The sequence below is a fragment of the Salvelinus sp. IW2-2015 genome, linkage group LG8 (genome assembly GCF_002910315.2).
Source record: "Salvelinus sp. IW2-2015 linkage group LG8, ASM291031v2, whole genome shotgun sequence".
Taxonomy (NCBI): domain Eukaryota; kingdom Metazoa; phylum Chordata; class Actinopteri; order Salmoniformes; family Salmonidae; genus Salvelinus; species Salvelinus sp. IW2-2015.
In genome coordinates, this window is record NC_036848.1 from 37,858,322 (window position 1) to 37,883,438 (window position 25,117).

General features: G+C 43.8%; 1 protein-coding gene across 1 annotated transcript in view; it reads right to left on the bottom strand.

The window, feature by feature from the left end:
• dnah9 (dynein, axonemal, heavy chain 9) overlaps positions 1-25,117 on the bottom strand; it is a 127,410-nt gene that overhangs the window by 28,511 nt on the left and 73,782 nt on the right. Inside the window, exons 53-67 of the mRNA XM_023993787.2 lie at positions 23,766-23,870; positions 23,394-23,549; positions 22,374-22,604; positions 19,771-19,965; positions 18,844-18,963; positions 17,881-18,069; positions 17,361-17,596; positions 16,875-16,997; positions 16,424-16,628; positions 10,188-10,352; positions 7,312-7,452; positions 5,674-5,844; positions 5,331-5,453; positions 2,960-3,153; positions 877-1,025 (exon numbers count right to left, since the gene is read on the bottom strand). Coding sequence (XP_023849555.1) covers positions 877-1,025; positions 2,960-3,153; positions 5,331-5,453; positions 5,674-5,844; positions 7,312-7,452; positions 10,188-10,352; positions 16,424-16,628; positions 16,875-16,997; positions 17,361-17,596; positions 17,881-18,069; positions 18,844-18,963; positions 19,771-19,965; positions 22,374-22,604; positions 23,394-23,549; positions 23,766-23,870 — 2,503 coding nt within the window. The remainder of the gene's footprint in view (positions 1-876; positions 1,026-2,959; positions 3,154-5,330; positions 5,454-5,673; positions 5,845-7,311; positions 7,453-10,187; positions 10,353-16,423; positions 16,629-16,874; positions 16,998-17,360; positions 17,597-17,880; positions 18,070-18,843; positions 18,964-19,770; positions 19,966-22,373; positions 22,605-23,393; positions 23,550-23,765; positions 23,871-25,117) is intronic.

Consider the following 25,117-nt stretch of genomic DNA (forward strand, 5'->3'; position numbering starts at 1 on the left):
GCTCGACGATAGTAAAATGATATTGTGATAGTATTAACACTATGTCACGCCCTGGCCTTAGTATTCTTTGTTTTCTTAATTATTTTGGTTAGGTCAGGGTGTGACATGGGGAATGTATGTGGTTTTTGTAGTGTCTAGGGTGGTTGTAAGGTTTAGGGGGTTTATTAGAGTAGTTGGGTTTATGTTTAGTAMAGTAGTCTAGCTGTGTCTATGGTTGAGTGTAGGTATCTAGGAAAGTCTATGGTTMCCTGAATTGGGTCTCAATTAGAGACAGCTGGTTATTGTTGTCTCTGATTGGGAGCCATATTTAAGGCAACCATAGGCTTTAGCTGGTTGTGGGGAATTGTCTATGTTGAACGTTTGTAGCGTGTGTGTGTGTGTGCACTACGTTTATAGCTTCTTTGTTGTTTTTGTATAGTTTGTAATAGTGTTTCGTTTCATGTTCATCTTCGTAGTAAAATAAAAGAAGATGGCTTATTTTCCACATGCTGCGTTTTGGTCCGTCTCTCCTCCAKACGATCGTGACACACTATAACGGTTAATGATTCATCTGGAGAGAATAACCAAATTAAATCAATCAAATCACTGAATTATTCCAGTAATTAATCAGTAAATTATCTAAAATATGAATTAGCCCAAAGTCACAGCAGAGTAATGACTACAAAAACATTTTAAATAACTGTACTCGGATATATTTTTGAAACTGCACTGTCGCTTAGGGGCTCATAAGTAAGCATTTCACTGTAAGGTGTATGGAACTTGTATTCGGCGCATGTGACTAATACAATTTGATTTGATATTAAGTGCAACGAGTTTCCTCAACATTTTTGAGTAATGACAGCACATTGGTGTTAACAGTGTAGGTGACTCCATTACCATGTTTCTCCACATCCTTCAGTGGGTCTACTCCAGGAGAGAGGATGAAGAACATGGGTGTGGCGGGACCAGACTCCTCAAAGGACACAGCAAAGTCAAGCGACCTGCCAACCACATACTGACTCCCCAGCTTCTCCTCCACAAAATCTCTGTGGGGAGACATGATGATATATGTTCAATACATACAGTACCAGTCAAAAGTTTGGACACACCTATTCATTCAAGGGCTTTTCTTTATTTTTACTATTTTCTACATTGTAGAATACTAGTGAAGACATCAAAACTATGAAATAACACATATGGAATCATGTAGTAACCAAAAAAGGGTTAAACAAATCAAAATGTATTTTAGATTTTAGAATATTCAAAGTAACCACCCTTTGCCTTGATGACATCTTTGCACACTCTTGGCATTCTCTCATCCAGCTTCACCTGGAATGCTTTTCCAACAGTCTTGAAGGAGTTCCCACATATGCTGAGCAATTTTTGGCTTCTTTTCCTTCACTTTACGGTCCAACTCATCCCAAACCATGTCAATTGGGTTGAGGTCATCTGATGCAGCACTCCATCACTCTCCTTCTTGGTCAAATATCCCTTATACAGCCTMGAGGTGATATCCCTTATACAGCCTAAGCGCAGACCCAGGTGGGATGGCGTATCGCTGCAGAATGCTGTGGTAGCCATGCTGGTTAAGTGTGCCTTGAATTCTAAATAAATCACAGTGTCACCAGCAAAGCACCCCCACACCATCACACCTCCTCCTCCATGCTTCACGGTGGGAGCCACACATGCAGAGATGATCTGTTCACCTACTCTGCATCTCACAAAGACAAAGGTTGGAACCAAAAATCTCCACTTTGGACTCATCAGACTAAAGGACAGATTTCCACCGGTTTAATGTCCATAGCTCATGTTTCTTGGCCCAAGCAAGTCTCTTCTTTTTATTGGTGTCCTTTAGTAGTATTTTCTTTGCAGCAATTCGACCATGAAGCAATTTGACCTGAACAGTTGATGTTGAGATATGTCTGTTACTTTCTGAATTCTGTGAAGCATTTATTTGGGCTGCAATTTCTGAGGCTGGTAACTAACTTATCCTCTGCAGCAGAGGTAACTCTGGGTCTTCCTTTCCCGTGGCGGTCCTCGTGAGCCAGTTTAATCATTGCGCTTGATGGTTTTTGCGACTGCACTTGAAACTTTAAAAGTTCTTGAAATTGTCCGCATTGACTGACCTTCATGTCTTAAAGTAATGATGGACTGTCATTTCTCTTTGCTTATTTGAGCTGTTCTTGCCATAATATAGACTTGGTCTTTTACCAAATAGGGCTATCTTCTGTATACCACCCCTACCTTGGCACAACACAACTGACTGGCTCAAACGCATTAAGAGGGAAAGAAATTCCACAAATTCACTTTTAACGAGGCACACCTATTAATTGAAATGCATTCCAGTTGACTACCTCGTGAAGCTGGTTGAGAGAATGCCAAGAGTTTGCAAAGCTGTCATCAAAGCAAAGGGTGGCTACTTTGAAGAATCTCAAATCTCAAATATATTTTGATTTCTTTAACACTTTTTTGGATACTGTATGAGTCCATATGTGTTATTTCATAGTTTTGATGTCTTCACTATTATTTTACAATATAGTAAAAATAAAGAAAAACCCTTGAATGAGTAGGTGTGTCTAAACTCTTAACTGGTACGGTACACGTAACTGCCCAAATAAAGGAAACACTTGAGTAAATGTTTCCTTTATTTTGGTAGTTATCTGTACATAATACACATTCGTACTGCAGAGCACTGCTCATAGCTTATGGTGGTTAGTTTAAAAGTTGAAAATGCACTCATACAAATTTTGTATTTATTACTTTTCTATGAAATAACTATTACATACTGTAGCTGTGGTCAATGGCCACTTGGTTAAATGTTAGCTCACTGGGTTGAATGTTAGCTGTTTACATTATATTATTGTTTGTTCATTGGTGGGACAGGGAAATTCAAAAGATATCCTCACAAAAAAAACAGAACCACAGTTGTACTGTATATCCTCTAACAGTAGGTCAGAGGGTAAGGTATTTGACCTTTCACCTCACAGCGTAGGTCATGCGGTCAGGCCTCATGGCCCTCATCATACACAGTCTCTGTAGGGAACTCTTATTCTTCCACTCCTGAGGAAACTTCTCCTTCTCAGGACACTCCGACTCCACAAACTTCTTCCAACGCTTGGCCGAACCCTCCATGTCCCGGTCCAGGTTACGGAACTCGTCCATGGAACACAGAGACTGGGATGGAGGGATGAATGTACAAGAGGAAAGCGGACACAAAAAAATATGCATTAAACATTTGCCAGAAACTACAACTCTGGTGAATATAGATTAATTCATAGATATACAGTCCCTCATCCAAAGTAACCATGTATACAAAACTGGAATGCATTTTCTTGTTCTCATAAAATAAAATAAGATTGTATTTGTCACATGCGGCGAATACCACAGGTGTATACCTTACAGTGAAATGCTTACTTACAAGCTCTTCCCCAATGATACAGAGTTAAATAATAAAGAAAATATAAAACATATGAGAAATAAAACACAGGAATAAAGCTATATTCAAGGAGTACCATAACAATATCAATGTGCAGGGATACGTGGTAATTGAGGTAGATACTGTATGTACATATAGGCAGGGGTTAATTCATATACACAGTATTTTCCCACCGGCTCTGAAACCTTTCTAAGGATGAACAAATGGTTATTTGCTCTTATTATTTACCTCATATAAGTGCCACAAAGGAGAAAAGTTTGGGTTGGAAAAGTCGCATAATAAGACAGTGCTTATCTTCTCTTACGCCAATATGAGTTGTATTTATTCAAACCATAGTGCTGAGTAGACATTAGGCTGTTTATAACGGCGGGTAGAAAAGGGGAATATGCTTCGGCAGCACAAACCTGGCACATACTCTAGACTTTTATCTGACAGCATTTGTTCTTATCTCAGCTTTGGATCTCTGAAAAACAGTGGCCTCACAGAGTGCTCTGAATGTCACACACACGCCGATGGTCGCATGCACCTACACACACACACACACAGGCACACGCAAACACCTGTCCTCTCAGTCTCTGTCAATCAAGTCAAGGTCCTATCGAAGAACATCACAACTCCTTCCCCGGAAATACACACCACGGCCCTTAATGATCTAAGATGAAGTCACTCCAACTCCTCCACTTAGTTAATTACCAGTATCTGGGTTGGCAGAATCTCAGGTGAGGAGAGAATACTACAGCCCCATGTGGCTTCCTCCCCATCTTTCTAATATCATCTAAGAGGGCCACGGCCACCAGGCACTATCACAGGATCTCATCCTCTCCAACTGATTATGTTCCTAACCGCGATAAGAACCAGAGTGAGTGAATTCAATTAATGGTACCAAGACCGACATCTCTGTGGAATAGCAGGAGAGGAGAAGATGGTTTTGGAGTTTAGGATCATTAATAGTGGAGAGAGTCCGGGTTGAAATATTTATGAGTACGAAAGCCTGAGGTACACTGCCATTAGGGTTTAGCTTGTACATCAACTGATTTGATGGGAGGGGGAACTATGCTCTCTGGCGTACAGTAGCCAGACGTCTGCTCTCAACGCTACTGTAAACCCTGAGCAAGTGGGGACGTCGTAGCCCCCCACCTTTTCGGAAAGATCTCTCTCTCTCCCTCTCTCTCTCGCACTCCCCCTTTTACAATGGTGTTTGTGCACCACTGGTTGCCCTTTTCTTGTGGCAACAGGTCACAAATCTTGCCGCTGTGGTGGCACAATGTGGTATTTCACCTAATAGATATGTGAGAGTAGTGAACCCTTGAGAGGCAGCAACTTCTCAAATGAACAATTTTGTAAAAAGAATGGCATGCCTTTATTATTTCATGTTTTAGCGGTAATGCTCTTTTGCAGTGTTTCCCAACTCCGGTCCTCCAGTACCCCCAACAGTTCAAATTTCTGTTGGAGCCCTGGACAAACACACCGGATTCGATCGAAGGTTTGATGATTAGTTAATAAGTTGAATCAAGTGTGCTTGTCCAGGGTTACAATAAAAATGTGTACTGTTGGGGGTACTGGAGGACCAWGGTTGCTTTATTGTAGTGGAAGTAGACTTCACTGTACCCATTATGTTCTGTTATCTTCCACAGATGTACTGAGTTATGGAGTGGAAACAGACTAAGTGCTAAAATAACTACAGGGGAAAAGGAGAGTTCAGTCATACGTAAATGACAAGGATAGTCAGTGGATGGTTTGTTCTAAAGTATGTAGTAGGATGAATTTACCCCTAGACACTGATTTAAAGTAGCATGTTGTCCCCTGATGGTAAAGGTTTGGCTTTTGTGGGGTAAACTGATCTTAGATCTGTGGTTAGAAGCGTCTTCAACCTCAACTGTGAAGGTCTGACATCTTCACTTCCTGTTTGTCTCACCTTGATACCGCCCCAGGAATGGTTGGACAGGAAGTCGACAGGAGAGCTCACTCCTGGTTGGACGGGATACCTCAGCAGGAAATCTAACTCTGTAGGGTTGATCTCCTTATTCATCAACAGGATCTGGGTTCACAATGACAAAAAACATATACTGTCAAAATAACATTCATTCCTATATTGTTCTTTTTTAAAGACAAAAAAGGAGACCTCCACAGTTTTAAAGGGCAATGATCACATGTACCTAATATTCGTCACTGTGTAATGACATGTAAAAACATTTCTATTTGACCAAAAATGTACAATAAAGCTTTTATTGAACTTTGAACTCTGACTTTCTGTGTACCTGGAAGACGAGCTGTGCGATGTATGTGAGTTTATCACACTCGAATAGGCCTCTGGTGGTATACTGGAACACTTGGACAGTGATGCTGTCTATCAGGTTAGACACTCTCTGTTTCAACACCTCGTCTGCCTGGGCCTTCAGTACCGCTTTCTGGAACACTACACTAAACGCCTGTAGCATAGAAACACAATGGATAGAACAGACTCAGTACTGCCTAGGATAAGAAACACTATGGATAGAACATTCTGGAACACCACACTGAACGCCTGGAGCATWAAAACACAATGGATAGCAGACACACTTCTAGAACCCAAATGAMTTATTTCKTGAAACATATCTAAAGTACGAGCTGGCTGGCAATTGTACAACAGACTGTATTTAAAATATATGGGTCTGCCCTGTGCGTTTTATCTACAGCAGAGACATTTCATCTGATGAAAGGTCCAATGCAGCCGTTTTTATCTCAATATCAAATCATTTCTGGGTAACAATTAAGTACCTTACTGTGATTGTTTTCACTTAAAATTGTCAAAAAGAGGGGCTCCCGAGTGGTGCGGTGGTCTAAGGCACTGCATCGCAGTGCTAGCTGTGCTACTAGAGATTCTGGGTTAGAGTCCAGGCCGCGACCGGGAGACGCATGGGGCGGCGCACAATTGGCCCAGCGTTGTCTGGGTTAGGGGAGGGTTTGGCCGGCAGGGATGTCTTTATCCTATCGCGCACTAGCGACTCCTGTGGCGGGCCGGGCGCACTGCACGCTGACATGGCTGGCTTCCGGGTTAAGTGGGCATTGTGTCAAGAAGCAGTGCAGCTCGGTTGAGTTGTGTTTCGGAGGACGCACAGCTCTCGACCTTCGACTCTCGAGTCCATACGGGAGTTGCAGTGATGAGACAAGACTGTAACTACCAATTGGATAKCACGAAATTGGGGAGAAAACAGGGTAAAAGAAAGCTTCTTAGGAAAGAGCAATTTGTCAAGCAAGAATTTTATTGGGAGTGGTTTGAGTGGGAGGGGAAAACTGAACATTTGCTGTTATTGGAAGAGAGGTTTGTAACTCTTTCTTATTGGCGAACTAATTTTGATGTCACCAGGCAGGCCAAAACTTCATCCCACCAAAACAGGCTGAAATTTCAGTCGGCCTTTTCAAACAGCTCTTACACTAAAAGGGCATCATCATCATTTTCAAAATGCCACAGCATTATTCCAACCTCATAGTGTGAAAATATATATCAAATATTGGAACATCACATTTTTGACTGCACTGGGCCTTTAAACTCTCTACAGTTGGCCCAGGGTGGCTAGCTACCTGCAGAGAGCAGTGTGATTGCAAACCATATCTCACCCCATGACTCCTCAGTGCTTTGGAGGGTGACAATAGCAGGGACATTAGGTGAAGCATAACAGCGTTAGGAAGCGACAAACACAAAGAGCAGAAAGCATAAAACACTGGAAGCTAATGGAGGAAAAGGCAGAAAACAGAGCAGCGTGGGTAAAGACTTAGCTCACTGGGGAGCTCTGAGGCCGGGAGAAACATGGTGGGTTATTAGAGAAAGTACCTAGAGAAAAAGAGAACAGTGAACTGTGTGTGTGCTCACTAGGGAGTGTCAATAACAGGTCAGGTCAATAGAGAGGTGGGTGTACCTTGAGAGAGAACTGGTACATTGGGTGGATCTTATTGAGGTCGTTCATTATGAAGTACAATAAGGATGCTCGGGCTGCCGCAGGCCGATAGTGCTCCCGCGCCTCGTTGATTTTGGCCTCAGTCACCTTGGCTTCTTTAACCTGCAATACACACACAGCAAACACACACGCGTAAATACACACACACAAAGGCAAGTAAAACACACATAGGATTCATTCACCAGCCAGGGAAATTAGAGCAAATTATAACAGAGAGTACAATAACACCATCTCCCACTGAACAAAGCAGCCATTCCAATTTAATGATCCAATTCAACATGCCTATAGAGAAGGTGAAAAATATGTTGCCACACATTTACTGAACATACTGCGCCAGTATTACCAAAGTGGTGGCACTTTGTAAAGGAATCCACTCTCACATCTCAGTCTCTAAGCGGTGTCCTTGAGCCTAATGAAGAGCTTTTCTACTGCTCACTTGCCAAGTTTCACAATTTGTGATTGTGCCAACGTTTCGATCTACAGTAAGCGAGTACAGTAAGCAGTGAGCAGGAGGCTCTGCATCAGTATCTCAATATACTGTGTATTCAAAAACCTCTGTAGGGTAGTCTCTAGAGGTGGAGATCACCCTTTCCTGCAGTCAAATGACCAAATCACGCTCTAGTGGCCTCATGGGTGGAATGTTATTCATATTTTTCATAAGTCAATGTTATTTTTTTTTATCTGACATGGTGCAGGTTCTTCTTTTTGTAAGCCTATAACCATGTGTGTGAGGTGTATAKTTTTGTTCCAAAGTAGATTTGTTTAAGACTACCAAGAAACACTCTCTGTGACCCTGATTTAGCCCACTGCGGTAAAAGGTTAATAAATTACCATTGCTAATAGCTCCTCATTTGGAGATAGAGAGAGCGAGAGAGCGGGATCTTTCCGAAAAGGTGCAGAGGTACGACATCCCCACTTCCTTATGGTTTGGATAAGAGCGTCTGCTAAATGACTTAAATGTAAATGTACAGTAGCATTGAGAGCAGACGTCTAGCTTTGTCGTACCTTTGCATACTACAGTTGAAGTCGGAAGTTTAAATACACTTAGGTTGGAGTCATTAAAACTKGTTTTTCAACCACTCCACACAATTCCAATGGGTCAGAAGTTTACATACACTAAGTTGACTGTGCCTTTAAACAGCTTGGAAAATTCCAGAAAATGATGGCATGGCTTTCGAAGCTTCTGATAGGCAAATTTACATTTAACTAATTTCAGTCGGAATATGAGGTTACCTGTATTGTATACAAAGACCTACCTTCAAACTCAGTGCTCTTGCTTGACATCATGGAAATCAAAAGAAATCATCCAGACCTCAGAAAAAAATAGTGTACACCTCCATATGTCTGGTTCATCCTTGGGAGCAATTTCCAAACACTGAAGGTACACCACGTTTCATCTGTACAAACAATAGTATGCAAGTATATAAACACTCATGGGACTCGAAGCCGCATGAGCCGCTCAGGAAGAGATCTGTATGCCAGAGAGATTTAATGTAACTGTCTGCGTAGGATGAAGTATAAGTGCAAGATTCACATGAACAAACACAAAGACGCTCTGTGAAGATGCTGGAGGAAACACGGTACAAAGTACATTATATCCACAAGTTAAAACGAGTCCTAGTATATAACATAACCCTGAAAGACCCACTCAGCAAGGAAGAAGCAACCTGCTCAAAACCGCCATAAAAAAAGCCAGAGTACGGTTTTGCAATGCACATGGGGGACAAAGATCGTACTATTGGAGAAATGTTCTTCTGTCTGATGAAACAAAAATGAACGTTTTGGCCATAATGACCATCGTTATGTTTGGAGAAAAAGTGGGAACGCTTGCAAGCCGCAGCACAGAACACCATCCCAACCATGAAAAAGACGACGCGGGGCTGGCAGCATCAGTTTGTGGGTGTGCTTTGCTGCAGGAGGGACTGGTTGCACTTCACAAAACAGGTTCATTATGAGAGGAGAAAATTATGTGGATATATTGAAGCTACATCTCAAGACATCAGTCAGGAAATTAAAGCTTGGTCGCAAATGGGTCTTCCAAATGACGAATGTACCCCAAGCATGACTTCAAAGTTTGGCTTAAGACAACAAAGTCAATATTGGAGTCCATCACAAAGCCCTGACCTCAATCATATAGAAAATTTGTGGCAGAAGTGAAAAAGCGTGTGGTGCGTAGCAAGAGCCTAGAACCTATTCCGTTATACACCAGCTCTGTCAGGAGGAATGGGCCAAAATTCACCCAACTTATTGTGGGAAGCTTGTGGAAGGCTACCCAAAACATTTGACCCAAGTTAAACAATTTAAAGGCAATGCTACCAAATACTAATTGAGTGTATGTAAACGTCTGACCCACTGGGAATGTGATGAAAGAAATAAAAGCTGAAATAAATCATTCTCTCTACTATTATTCTGACATTTCACATTCTTAAAGTAAAGTGGTTATCCTAACTGACCTAAAACAGAACATCTTTACTAGGATTAAATATCAGGAATTGTGAAAAACTGAGTTTAAATGTACTTGGTTAAGGTGTATGTAAACTTCTGACTTCAACTGTATATGTCAGAGAGCATAGGTTCCCCTCTCCCGTCAAATCAGTTTAAGCACAAGCTAAACCCTAATGGCAGTCTACCTCAGGCTTATATACTCGTAAATATTTCAACCCAGACCCGCTCCAATATTAACTCAAACCATCTTAAACTCCAAAACCATCTTCTCCTCTCCTGCTATTTCACAGAGATGAGAGAGAAAGAAAGAAAGCTAGAAAGAGAGAAAGCGAGAGAGACAGAGACTCAGAAACAGACAGAGATAAAAATAGAGATAATAAAAGAGAGAGAACCTTCTCCTCTATCTCTGCGGCAGTGCGTTTGGTGATCTCCAGGTTCTCCACCAGCTCTGTGTCTCCCAGGAAGTTCCCTGAGGCGGAGGAGAGACGGGACAGCAGGTTGTCCTCCAGGATCTTCAACGTGATCTTAAAACCATTCTGCTGCTTCGTCAGGTTCCACTACAGTAACATACAGACAGAAATAAACAAATGGCAAATAAAGATTGGACTAAAACAGATGAAATAAAACATTGCAGTAAAATACACAGAGACTCTACACACAAGGGTCAAAAAGGTAAGATTAACAAACTCAAAGAAACCCAAATAGCCATTAAAACAAATCCTCTCTCTTCCGTAGCGGCTGACCTGGGGTRATCTTTTATCTCGTGAGGTGAAGCCAAATGCTAATGTCGCTCTCAGGGTGGACAGTAAAGTTCTAGTCTATTCTATTCTATCCTTGGCGAACCTCGAAAGTTCCTTGAGGTAAACAAGGCACCAAGGGCGATGGGTTGCTCAGGGTTGGACGATGGTCATGTTTGATTAGAAACACTGTTGAACTACGTGTGGCCCATCCTTGATTCGGGACACTAATTACTGCTGGTGGTAGATAAACACACATTAAAGGTGATGGTGGGGGCTTCATTCCGCGCAGGCATACTGAAGGATGCCTCAAAGGCAGAAGCAATCAATGGTCTCTGCATGGGCTATCTCGATAGATGAAGAGGAGGCTCTGGGGTGGATTAGAATGTCTTCCTCTCAAGGCTGAGGACATCAAGCAGCGGCCAACAGACTTCCACCACCCTGCTGCCGTCTGATGAGAGAGTCGATGCTGCTGCAGGATCCACAGGCTTTGATGGTAAACCAAACAAACACAAACACACGGACAGACGCTGGACGGATCACACACACACACACACACACACACACACACACACACACAAACACACTCCAGAATGCCTGCACATGGCCTGGATTAAGGGGTATTAATCATCGCACACCATATGGAGAGGTGAACCTGGCCTTCTGAGAAAGCCTCAATGCTTTGGTTTTAACACCCTTTGTTTTAAAATGCCAGGGTACCACAAAACTTTCACTTTTCAAAGATAGACAGGACCCTTGTTTCGTTGTCCTTCGCTCTGCTTGGCCACACACACACACACACACAAACACACTCCAGAATGCCTGCACATGGCCTGGATTAAGGGGTATTAATCATCGCACACCATATGGAGAGGTGAACCTGGCCTTCTGAGAAAGCCTCAATGCTTTGGTTTTAACACCCTTTGTTTTAAAATGCCAGGGTACCACAAAACTTTCACTTTTCAAAGATAGACAGGACCCTTGTTTCGTTGTCCTTCGCTCTGCTTGGCCTCCTGCCGTTTCATCCCCCCAAAAAACTTTCCTGCACAGTCTTCCTGCTCTTCTACTGATTGCTTCTTAGCTGTAACCTGGTTGGGTGATTGATTCTAGTTAGTCCCAAAACAATTACATGCCAATGTGTTCCAAATCAGTAACAAGAATGGTGTCAAGGACATACTGTATATAATTGGAGGTACATAATTGGAGAAACAAGTATATGTATAATTGGAGGAGGGGTTCAAGTGAAGCAATTTGCCCTGTGAGTTCACGCCACGACCTTGACCTTCTCCTCTCTTCTGTCTCCCCTCTCTTTCCACTGTACGAGGGCAAAGCTCTCCACATCAAAACACCCCCAGTTTTTAATGAGTCAGTTATTAATGTTTAGTTCTCAGTCGGCATATTGTTCACGTAATTACCCGGCCTGGGAAAAACAAACAATTAACCAGATAGCAGAAATCCCTAATTGGGATTAAAAAGAGATAATACATCTATCATTTCAGGCAGATGATTACTGAGAGCCAGTGAACAGCCCTGGTGAGGCAATATGGAAAACGGATCGCTCTCTTTCTCTCCCATTCTCCTAGGCTGTATCAGACACACACTCATGTACGCACACACAAAAACACTGCTCACGAGTGGGAGGCCTTATTAGAATTGTTAGGGGGTTTCTATGGGTGTGCCCCTCTCTGAAAATGGAGTGTTGACATTTGACACTTCTTAACTGGACTTTGGATGAGTTCATTAAGCAATAAGGCAAGAGAACCCATGGATTATCGAGAATAACACACAGTTTAGGGCTGTTSTTAGGCTCGACGTGAATGCAAAGCGCAGCAAGGTTTATACAAACCCCCGCTGTTTGAATAAAACATCTAAAGTTGGCAACATCTTTATTCCAGTGGAGATAAAGTTTATGAATTGTCTGGCTGAACTATGGGACAGGGAATATTTCAAATATAACCGTTATCAGGCATTACGGTCCTTTGTAGTTTAGTTGGTAAAGCATGGCGCTTATAACGCCAGGGTACTGGGTTCGAATTCCCATGACCACCCGTATGTAAAATGTATGCTTGCATGACTAAAATGCTATGGATAAAAGCGTCTGCTAAATGGCATATATTATATTATTACCCGTGGATTATCATGAATAACTAATGCCTATCAACCAATCAGCATCCAAACTATCCTATTCAGCTCAGTAGCTAAACTCTAAACTCATTAGAGGAATAATGACATGAAGTTAATTCAGAGACAATAAACAGGTCTACAGACAGGCTCTATTTACAGGCTCCTATCAGTACTGTGATTGTTATCAGTCAGTAGAGAGGAAACGTGTTGTTTACTGGGGAACACAGAACAGGTTATAACCAAATAAACAAATTCTACTGGGAATTGTTTGGATAGCAGGTGCATGGAGTTAGCCACGCGTTTACCCCGCTTAACTTTTAACGTTAATTAAAAAGATAAGAGTTCCACATCACGTCTTTTCCTTCCCCTCTTTTTCCTCTTCTTCTTCTTCCTCTCCTCCCATCTCCATGAAATGCTAATTAAACAAGCTTCATTAAATCACATTTCACTTCTCCGCTGCGTTTTGCTGAGGGGACACACAGGCGGCTTAAAATAACACTGCCGTTTTGTGTGCGTTTGTGTGTGCCCATCTGTGTGTGTGTGCCCATCTGTGTGTGTGTGTGTCTGTGCCCATCTCTGTGTGTGTTTGTGTTTTGTACATGCCCTGTCTGTTGTGTGCGTGTGCCGTCTCTTGTGTGTGGTCTGTGCCACTCTGTGGTGTGTCTGTGCCCATCTCTGTGTGGTGTCTGTGCCCATCTCTGTGTGCGTGCGCCCATCTGTGTGTGTGTGTTTGTAACTGCCCGTCTGTGTGTGTGTCGTCTGTGTGTGTGTGTGTGCGCCCATCTTTGTGTGTGTGCCCATCTCTGTGTGTGTTTGCAAGTGCCCATCTCTGTGTGTGTTTGCAAGTGCCCATCTCTGTGTGTGTTTGCAAGTGCCCATCTCTGTGTGTGGTTTGTAGTGCCCATCTCTGTGTGTGTTTGTAATGCCCATCTCTGTGTGTGTTTGCAAGTGCCCATCTCTGTGTGTGTTTGCAAGTGCCCATCTCTGTGTGTGTTTGCAAGTGCCCATCTCTGTGTGTGTTTGCAAGTGCCCATCTCTGTGTGTGTTTGTAAGTGCCCATCTCTGTGTTGTTTGTAAGTGCCCATCTCTGTGTGTGTTTGTAAGTGCCCATCTCTGTGTGTGTTTGTAAGTGCCCATCTCTGTGTTGTGTTTGTAAGTGCCCATCTGTGTGTGTGTGCCCATCTCTGTGTGTGTTTGTAAGTGCCCATCTCTGTGTGTGTTTGTAAGTGCCCATCTCTTGTGTGTGTTTGTAAGTGCCCATCTGTGTGTGTGTGCCCATCTCTGTGTGTGTTTGTTAAGTGCCCATCTGTGTGTGTGTGTGTGAGTGTGCCCGTCTGTGTGTGTGAGTGTGTGTGTGTGTGCATGTGTGTTTTCAGGTTATTAAAAATGATTTGTCTTCAGATGATGAAAGCCTACAGGTCTGATTAAACCCTCCCTACAGAGGCCCAATGCCAACAAGCAGCAGGCTGAATGAAATCCACTGGATGTAAATAGAATCACTGCTACAGTAAATCTCCACTCCGCTCTGCTCCGACCCGCTGACTGAGTTTTACAATTATCAGAGTTCCTGATCTCTCCCAAAACACTGCCGTCAGCCGAATGTGTTTCTGAGTAAAGTTGGGTTTTCTGATTTGGTTTAATACGGTGGGGGGGAGAGAGTGGGGGAAAGAGATAGGGAGATTAAGACAAGAGTCTGTGTGCGTGTGTATGCGTGCATGTGTGTGTGTATTACTGAAAGCGAGGGATGGACAGGGATGCTGATAGTAGCAGTGTTTCAGTGACTGTCCTGTCTAAAGGCTTCATGCCATCCATATCCAACGGCCGTGGACACAAAGCCGATCCTGGTTATCGTCGATGCTGTGAGCATGTGGCATCATTAAGTTCCTGGGCTTTGACCAAGACCCTTCTTCCAGTTACCTGCATTCAGATACTGCACATGTCGGCCATTCTCTCTCCCTACATAACAACCCTCCACTCTCATTACCATCAACACTGTAAGGCAAGCCAAGCATCTCAAATGACACCGTTTTCCCAACCAGAGGATGAAGTTTAAATGTAATGCGAGTGCTATTTTGGTACACAGTTCAAGGTGACATCCCATTGACTCTGGTCAGAAATAGTGAACTACTTGCGTAGGGAATAGGGTGTCATTTGAGATGTGATGCTGAGTTGTTACTGAAGCGACAGGCTAGTTTACCGACATTATTATTACAATGCTGAGTAGTTGCTCATCAAGATGCAGTTGATGAGGCTAGTTAAGTGAGGAGACCAGACAGACGTATGTGAGCACACACACACACACACACAGTATTCTCTACGTGATGGACCCAGGGCCCAATAATTATCACCCTTCCAGTTAACGTCTCGCTAATCAAAGCGTCTGACGATTGTTTTTGGAATCAAAGAGCTCGCCGCCGCGGGCTCTAACGCAGCCGCTTGTGATGTCGAAACTTTGTTAAAAGAAGAGGAGCGAGATAATGATGAGAGGCTGCAGAAAGTCGCTGACTCTAGTCAGTGTTGATGAATCTGTTGTTAGTTACACCTAAGGAGAAGAGACATCAAACCCTGCTCAACTCTTGACAGTGTGACTCTCAGATGGTATCTGAAGACGAAAGATGAAAAGACTAAATGAAACCTGACTGGTTTGAGTGTCTGACTGGTAAATGTCTGGAGCTCGTTTGGATACCCGAGGCAGAGCCACATTGTATGTTCCTACAGTATCCTCACTATTGATTCCCCACCTCCAGTAATGTATGCTCGTCACACAACACCGTTCAAAAAAGTTTGGGGTCGCTTAAAAATGTCCTTGTTTTTGAAAGAAAAGCACATTTGTTGTCCATTAAAATAACATCAAATTGATCAGAAATACAGCGTAGACATTGTTAATGTTGTAAATTAATATTGTAGCTGGAAACGGCTGATTTTTAATGGAATATCTACATAGGTGTACAGAGGCACATTATCAGCAACCATCACTCCTCTGTTCCAATGGCACGTTGTGTTAGCTAATCCAAGTTTATCATTTTAAAAGGCTAATTGATCATTAGAAAACGCGTTTGCAATTATGTTTGCACAGCTGAAACTGTTGTCCTGATTAAAGAAGCAACAACTGAGCAAGAGGACAAGTACATTAGAGTGTATAGTCTGAGAAACAGGAGCATCACAAGTCCTCAACTGGCAGCTTCATTAAATAGTACCCGCAAAACACCAGTCTCAACATCAACAGTGAAGAGGCGACTCCGGGATGCTGGCCTTCTAGGCAGAGTTCCTCTGTCCAGTGTCTGTGTTCTTTTGCCCATCTTAATCTTTTCTATTTATTGGCCAGTCTGAGATATGGCTTTTTCTTTGCAACTCTGCCTAGAAGGCCAGCATCCCGGAGTCGCCTCTTCACTGTTGACGTTGAGTGGGTACTATTTAATGAAGCTGCCAGTTGAGGACTTGTGATGCTTCTGTTTCTCAAACTAGACACTCTAATGTACTTGTCCTCTTGCTCAGTTGTGCACRGGGGTCTCCCACTCCTCTTTCTATTCTGGTTAGAGCCAGCATGCACCAAGACGAGATTGGGCAAGTTCGCAATTTTTTGCAACAGTTTTTGTGACAAAACCATCCAGTCAGTTTGAAGGAAACACTCTTCCGCAGTTAAAATGTGCATATATTTGTTATGCAAATATTTGATCATTCCCTTGAAAAAAATTTTTGGGGAGGGGATGGAAACCTAGCTAACGACCATCATCATAGACTAAGGTGAAATGCTAATTGTGTCCCACCTTGAGTTCCTCCAGGTCAGGCCTCTCCATGCTGACCACAGCAGCCAGTAGCTGGTCRTCCAGACCGTCCCTGGTCACGGTGAAGTTCATCAGGGTACACTGGGCCTGGAGCTCGGGCTGGTAGTGTGGGCTGGCCAGCTTAGTGTGGAGAATCAGTCTAAAGCTGGGGTTGTACTCGCACTCCTTGTCRCCTATCTTTATGTACCTGAGGAGAGGTAGATGGAGAGGAGAGTAGTTGGAGGTGTGATGATTGAAGTCATGCTGTATTAGGATAAATTCAAATTTCAAATGTGTCAATGAACTTCTCGCTTCAATTTATGACAGTGACAGTTCAAGGTAGGTATGCACATGGTAGGATTCAGCCTACTGGAACTGGCTGACACATTTATTTTAAAGCAGGTTTCAGATTTGATGGAAAATGCTTTGGAAATCACTTAAGAGAGTCACGCACCTGCCCTTCTTGATGGTTTCTCTCCCCAGTAGTGGCCCTAGAACAGGGTCTACAGTATCCTCTAGGTTCTCAATCAGAACCACATCACCAGCAGACAGAGCTCTCTCTATGGAGTCCAGATACCTGAGAGACACATGCACAAAAGTCAACACAGACCCGTGAATAGGAGTTTTACTGTCACTAGAAAGAGCTTACGTCTTAATCAGTTTTACCCAATATTTTAAAGACTTTTTGTACTGTGCTTGTTGAACCGTCTCCTGCACTATCGGTGATGGGTAATGATGTGGAAATTTCATTGAAGAAAATGTTTAATCTACATCGTTATAGCAATTTATTAAACCAGGAAGTGATTCTGAGTAAAGTCTTTCTCACCCACTCTGCCCAATAAAGGAGGCAATTATGGTCTCTATTAAGATTGTCAAGGAGAGCCCATTATATACCCTCTTCAAAATCTCTCTCCAGAACAGCTGCCATCTTGTGACTCACCCTCTCTGTCCGATGCGGATGACGCGTAGATCCTCTCCGTATTTGTTTTTGATCCACTTGACGCCCTGTAGCTGGGGGTCCACCATGAGGGGCCAGCGCTGGCAGGAAGTGAGGATGGTGGCGTTTTCCGTGGACATCCTATCGGCCGGCAGGCCCTCGTTCTGCCACGCCGCGATGTCAGCGTCGTCCATCAACATGGTCAGAGGGTCCAGGTCGGGGGTCACTGGGATGGGCACCTGGGAGAGAGGGGAGGTGGGATGGGGGACGGTGGTTAGTAACAAGCATGGAAGCCACAGGCATCGAAATGGCATGGATCAGGGGTGGACAACCGTCCTCTTCGAGATTCATGGGGGGGGGGGGGGGATTTTGGTCCAGCTCTGATTCTATTCATCAGCTGCTTATCAGGATGTTCATTAACTGAATGGTAAACACTTTTACAATGATGTGAAAACAGAAACGTTGATTATTATGTGTGTGTGTGTGTGTGTATGCATATGGCTCTGTGTGTGCGTTGTCCCACCTGTAACTGACTGAGGTATGGTCTCCAGGTGTTGTCCATGAGCTGCTGTCGGTAGCGCTTAGTGAAGTATCCCAGGTAGGAGACAAACGCTGTGATGAGGAGGACGTCCCCACACAGAGTCCTCTCCTGACGTCTGAAACTCTCCACTGCCTCCGCCCAACGCACGTTCTCTGACGCCAGACCACCTACCTACAGACCACAACACAATGTGACACGGCAGGACACAACACCACACATAACCATGGAGTGAGACAAAACAGATCACAATTCAAGTGGTGCAGCYGTCTAAGACACTGCATCTCAGTGCCAGAGGCGTCACTACAGTCCCTGGTTCGAATCCAGGCTGTACATCACATCCGGCCGTGATTGGGAGTCCCATAGGGCGGCGCAAAATTGGCCCAGCGTCGTCTGGGTTTGGCCCGGGGTAGGCCGTCATTGTAAATAAGAATTTGTTCTTAACGGACTTGCCTAGTTAAATAAAATAAAAAGATTCTAAAAAGAATCTTGAATTTTCATTCAAATCTCATATTGATACCAAGGCATGATTAACACAAAAGTCAAAGTTAAGGCTCTACAATTAGCATTCTGCCCTGAGTGACATTGATTACCCACACTGCACCCTGCTAGCTGCAGACTCATTAAAAAAGTATACCGTCAGTAGCCTGTCTTAATTACAATAACATCAATGAATAGAAGTGTGATAAAGTTATAGAACACAGCTGGTTTGGAAATAATAAGCTTAACTTAGCAATAATGATTACAATGTTGTTTGACACTTTTAGAAAATGCTGATCCCTCTATTCCTTTGTTGGCCTGTCTCTCATCAAGTGGATAATGTAGATTACCACCCTCACACTGTCAACACAACACATCTCCTTACTGAATACTGATCAGCAGGCGATGTGTATGCCCCCAGGTAAGTGTGTGTGTGTGTGTGTGTGTGTGTGCGTCTGGCCAACTCACCAGGCGGTTGGCAAGAGAGATGGTGCGAGTGGTGGACTCAGCCTCCTGCTGGCATTTGAGCTTGTCGGCCGTGGCTTTCTCAAATTTGGCTGTCAGCTTGGCCAGGTTCTCATTAAGGTGCTGTCACACACACACACACACACACACACACACACACACACACACACACACACACACACACACACACACACACACACACAGGAGAGAAAGAGAGACAGAGAGAGAGAGATTGCTTGGTGAGTAGACAGATAAAACTTGTTAAAATCTAAATGCTTGTTACCCGACGACAAGCTACTCCGGATGAAACAAAAAGTTGCTGAAAGTTGCTGAAATGTGATCAATCTCCACAAAGGATTTATTAGGCATACGGAGGCAGTTATTACAAGGACAAACACAATTAATTGGTGGAGACACACAGGTTCATATTATATGATACTGAGGATTACTAATTCCCCCTGGCTCATGAGCCATTTTCTACACAAATGCTTTGGCTGACAGCTGAACAAATGACAGGCGGAAAAAAGTGGATTTGGAACTTATTGGAGTCCAAACTAGAATCTCTTCAGGGTTGGACGTTGGCAGACAGCAAGGCGGCTGCTACGGCAGGGCTGCTACATGATCTGACTTCATAACGAGGGACTGCATAGAGGCTGCTGAGGATGAGGGTCTGAATGTCAAATAAACAATAGGCCGTTGACTCACAGCTATTATTTACAGCTATTGGGATTGTCATCTTGAGATGTATTTCTTGATGCATATAACAGCCTCTGAATAGAATGTATTTTATACTCCCTTAAAGAAACATACAATTTATTATTAGGTAATTAGAGTAATTAGATCTGATACCATGATATAGTGGACCATGAAACCAAGTCTAAGAACTGTTTCTAAATCAGATTCAACCTGATCAGTGTTAGGTTAACTCACGTTGATCTTGGTCTTGATGACTGTGAGTTTTTCCTGGGCTGCAGCCAGCTCAGCGTTGGCCTTGCTCAGAGCCTGTCTCTTGGGCTCCACCTCACAGAACACCTGGTAGAACTTGACGATGTTTAGGACCCAGGAGCAGAGGCCCGCCGCAGCGTTGGACTTAGAGGCCACTAGTTCGGGCTGGAACTCTGGGTCCTGCAGAGTGGCATGGGGTGGAGGAACACGATTAACACGTTCAATTAAAATGTGCTGCTTGACATCATGTCCGAGGTTATGCAAGCTGGTAAGTACAACTGGTCTTGCATGTTGAGTTCTTGGGTACTCTCAACAGATTCAGCACTCCCACCTTCCTCAAGAGACGGTTTAATAAAGTATCACGATAATATGATACTATCATCACTGAATTATTCTCAATCAAATAGGTAAGCATGTGTGACTGTACCAGTATGTAAGGCTGTGTGACTGTACCAGTAGGTACGGCTGTGTGACTGTACCAGTAGGTACGGCTGTGTGACTGTACCCGTAGGTAAGGCTGTATGACTGTAACAGTTGGTAAGGCTGTATGACTGTATTCTACCAGTAGGTAAGGCTGTATGGCTGTACTCTGCTAGTAGGTAAGGCTGTATGATTATACCAGTAGGTAAGGCTGTATGGCTGTACTCTACCAGTGACCTAGTAGTTAGGGCTGTGTGATTGTACTAGTAGGTAAGCATGTGTGACTGTACCAGTAAGTAGGGCTGTGTGACTGTACCAGTTGGTAAGGCTGTGTGACTGTACCAGTAGGTAAGGCTGTATGACTGTACCAGTAGGTACGCCTGTGTGACTGTGCCAGTACTGTAGTACGGCTGTGTGACTGTACCAGTAGGTAAGGCTGTATGACTGTACTCTTACCAGTAGGTATGGATGTATGACTGTACTCTACCAGTAGGTATGGCTGTATGCCTGTACTCTACCAGTAGGTAAAGCTGTATGGTTGTAATCCACCAGTATGCAAGGCTGTATGGCTGTCCTTTACCAGTAGATAAGGCAGTATGACTGTAGTCTACCAGTAGGTAAGGCAGTATGACTGTAGTCTACTAGTAGGTAAGGCTGTATGACTGTAGTCTACCAGTAGGTAATGTGTATGACTGTACACAGTAGGTAAGGCTGTATGACTGTAGTCTTACCAGTAGGTAGGCTGTATGACTGTAACAGTTGGTAAGGCTGTATGACTGTATTCTACCAGTAGGTAAGGCTGTATGGCTGTATTCTGCTAGTAGGTAGGCTGTATGATTATAGTAGGTAAGGCTGTATGGCTGTACTCTACAGTGACTAGTAGTTAGGGCTGTGTGATTGTACTAGTAGGTAAGCATGTGTGACTGTACCATAAGTAGGGCTGTGTGACTGTACCAGTTGGTAAGGCTGTGTGACTGTACCAGTAGGTAAGGCTGTATGACGGTACCAGTAGGTACGCCTGTGTGACTGTGCCAGTACTGTAGTACGGCTGTGTGACTGTACCAGTAGGTAAGGCTGTATGCTGTACTCTACACGTAGGTATGGATGTATGACTGTACTCTACCAGTAGGTATGGCTGTATGCCTGTACTCTACCAGTAGGTAAGCTGTATGGTTGTAATCCACCAGTATGCAAGGCTGTATGGCTGTCCTTTACCAGTAGATAAGGCATATGACTGTAGTCACCAGTAGGTAAGGCAGTATGACTGTAGTCTACTAGTAGGTAAGGCTGTATGACTGTAGTCTACCAGTAGGTAATGCTGTATGACTGTACCAGTAGGTAAGGCTGTATGACTGTAACAGTTGGTAAGGCTGTATGACTGTAACAGTTGGTAAGCGCTGTATGAATGTACTAGAAGGCTGTATGACTGTACTAGTAGGTAAGGCTGTATGACTCTACCAGCAGGTAAGGCTGTTGGCTGTATTCTACCAGTGGTAAGACTGTATGGCTGTACTCTACCAGTAGGTAAGGCTGTATGACTGTACCAGTATGTAAGGCTATATGACTATAGCAGTAGGTAAGGCTGTATGACCGTACCAGTAAGTAACGCTGCATGACTGTACTTTACAGTAGGTAAGCTGCATGGCTGTACTCTACCAGCAGGTAAGGCTGTATGACTGTACTCTACCAGCAGGTAAGACTGTACTCTACCTGTATGTAAGGCTATATGACTGTAGCAGTAGTTAAGGCTGTATGACCGTACCAGTAAGTAACGCTGCATGGCTGTACTCTACCAGCAGGTAAGGCTGTATGACTGTACTCTACCAGTAGGTAGACTGTGACTCTACCAGTAGGTAATACTGTACTCTACCTGTAGATAGGGCTGTATGACTGTACTCTACCAGCAGGTAAGACTGTACTCTACCTGTAGATAGGGCTGTATGACTGTACTCTACCAGTAGGTAAGACTGTACTCTACCTGTAGATAGGGCTGTATGACTGTACTCTACCAGCAGGTAAGACTGTACTCTACCTGTATGTAAGGCTATATGACTGTAGCAGTAGTTAAGGCTGTATGACCGTACCAGTAAGTAACGCTGCATGGCTGTACTCTACCAGCAGGTCGGCTGTATGACTGTACTCTACCAGTAGGTAAGACTGTACTCTACCTGTAGATAGGGCTGTATGGCCTTGAGGCAGGACTCTGGGATGTTCTGCTTGTTGAAATGGACCAGGGAGTCCAGGAAGGCATCTACTTTGGCCATCATCACCTTGGCAGCCTTCCAACTACGGTCCTTAGGAACCCGGCCACCCGGGGCCATCAGAACCATGACCGCAGCGGTCACGTTGGTCACAGCCACCACAGGAGAACCAAAGGACTTCAGCTCCGTCAGGTTGTTCTGGAGGGAGAGATGGAGGGAAGGAAGAATGGATTGAAATAGAGAGTGCATTTGGAGGACATCCGCTTGACCAGGCTATTATGAAAAATGAGAAGGAGGGATAGAGGCAATGACAGATTAAAAACTGGAATGCACTTGAAGGACTTCCCCTCTGCCAGGTTATTCAGTGCAAAGGGAAGGATGAATAAAAAAAAGACGAAAAACTGGATTTCATTCAAAGGACTACAGTTACATTTATATGATATTTTAGTAATTTAACAGGTGCTCTTATCCAGAGTGACTCACAGTTAGTGCATTCATCTTAAGATAGGGGCGACAACCACATACTGTATCARAGTAAATACACTTTTCAATAAAGTAGGTATCAGCAATTAATCAGCAGTTCAGTCAGGGCATTCTAGAAAAAAAAAGTAGGTTTATAAAAATAGGAACAGTTTGCTGACTTTGAGAAGAAGAAGAAGAAGACAACAGGGATTACTAATTGGAGTCTTTAGAGGGTAGCCTAGCTGGAGCCTAGCTGGGAAAGAGATGTCCGTTATGGTTGGGTGAACACAGAACACCTTAAATCACTCAGGTGCTTAGTGAATCCCACAGCTCTCTCATATAAAACCCACAGAGAACGGCTACAGGGCTAGATAGTAAGAGACCGCTGGACATTGAGCCGTGAATATTTTAGTACATTTTTGGYGGAAAATACCATAATTCCAGATCAAATCTGATATAGTGGAAATGAAACACATGAGGTATCAAACGGTGAGTGTGTTTGTGTGTGCATGCATGTGTGTGCACCTTATTGAGAGTGTTAAGGGCCTCCTGTGCTGCTATGAGGGCTGGTTCAGCCTTGGCCAGATCCTTCTCACAGTCTCTCTGTTTCCCTGTGACCACCACCGCTATGTCCGCCACCTTCTCTTCCTCCTCATCCGCCACAGTCTTCTCTTTAGACACCTGGTCATGGATCAAAAGAAAAAGGATGTAGGAATTATTGTAGTATGCAGCAATGCTTCTCACAAAGTCTCAAAGTGATTCACAAGAATGCTTTAGAAAATGTGGATTGCAATATCCAGATGCTCAAAGCACTTGACAATACATTGTTTGGGGAATTATGGGGGGAACTCGACCCCCCCCCCCCCCCCCACCACCAATGTTAACAGTATCACCCACCTTCTCTGTTTCCACACCGACTACCTGGATCAGCCTATCAGCATCTTCGTTCTTCTGCTTGAGCTCCACCTCCTGGGCGGCCAGCTTGGCCTTTAGGTCGTCCACCTATCACAGGAGAGAATAGGAAGGGGCAGGTCATGGTTGAGGTTTGGTTGATTCTTCTATGTGTGTTTTTGTGACGGTGGAGAGCAGAGTATCACATGCCTTATATGAGATCTGTGATGCAGGAAGGCTGTTTGGTGATCATTTTGTGCACGCTGTAACGTATTATAAGTAGAATCAACATATACAGTGGGGAGAACAAGTATTTGATACACTGCCGATTTTGCAGTTTTCCTACTTACAAAGCATGTAGAGGTCTGTAATTTTTATCATAGGTACACTTCAACTGTGAGACGGAATGTAAAACAAAAATCCAGAAAATCAATTTGTATGATTTTAAGTAATTAATTTGCATTTATGGCATGACATAAGTATTTGATCACCTACCAACCAGTAAGAATTCCGGCTCTCACAGACCTGTTAGTTTTTCTTTAAGAAGCCTCCTGTTCTTCCACTCATTACCTGTATTAACTGCACCAGTTTGAACTCGTTACCTGTATAAAAGACACCTGTCCACACACTCAATCCAACAGACTCCAACCTCTCCACAATGGCCAAGACCAGAGAGCTGTGTAAGGACATCAGGGATACAATTGTAGACCTGCACAAGGCTGGGATGTGCTACAGGACAATAGGCAAGCAGCTTGGTGAGAAGGCACAACTGTTGGCGCAATTATTAGAAAATGGAAGAAGTTCAAGATGACGGTCAATCACCCTCGGTCTGGGGCTCCATGCAAGATCTCACCTGTGGGCATCAATGATTAGAGGAAGGTGAGGATGAGCCCAGAACTACACGGCAGGACCTGGTCAATGACCTGAAGAGAGCTGGGACCACAGTCTCAAAGAAATTCATTAGTAACACACTACGCCGTCATGGATTAAAATCCTGCAGCGCACGCAAGGTCCCTGCCAAAGCCAGCGCATGTCCAGGCCGTCTGAAGTTTTGCAAATGACTATCTGGATGATCCAGAGGAGGAATGGGAGAAGGTCATGTGGTCTGATGAGACAAAAATAGAGCTTTTTGGTCTAAACTCCACTCGCCGTGTTTGGAGGAAGAAGAAGGATGAGTACAACCCCAAGAACACCATCCCACCGTAAGCACGGAGTGGAAACATCATTCTTTGGGATGCTTTTCTGCAAAGGGGACAGGACGACTGCACGTATTAAGGGAGGATGGATGGGGCCATGTATCGCGAGATCTTGGCCAACAACCTCCTTCCCTCAGTAAGAGCATTGAAGATGGGTCGTGG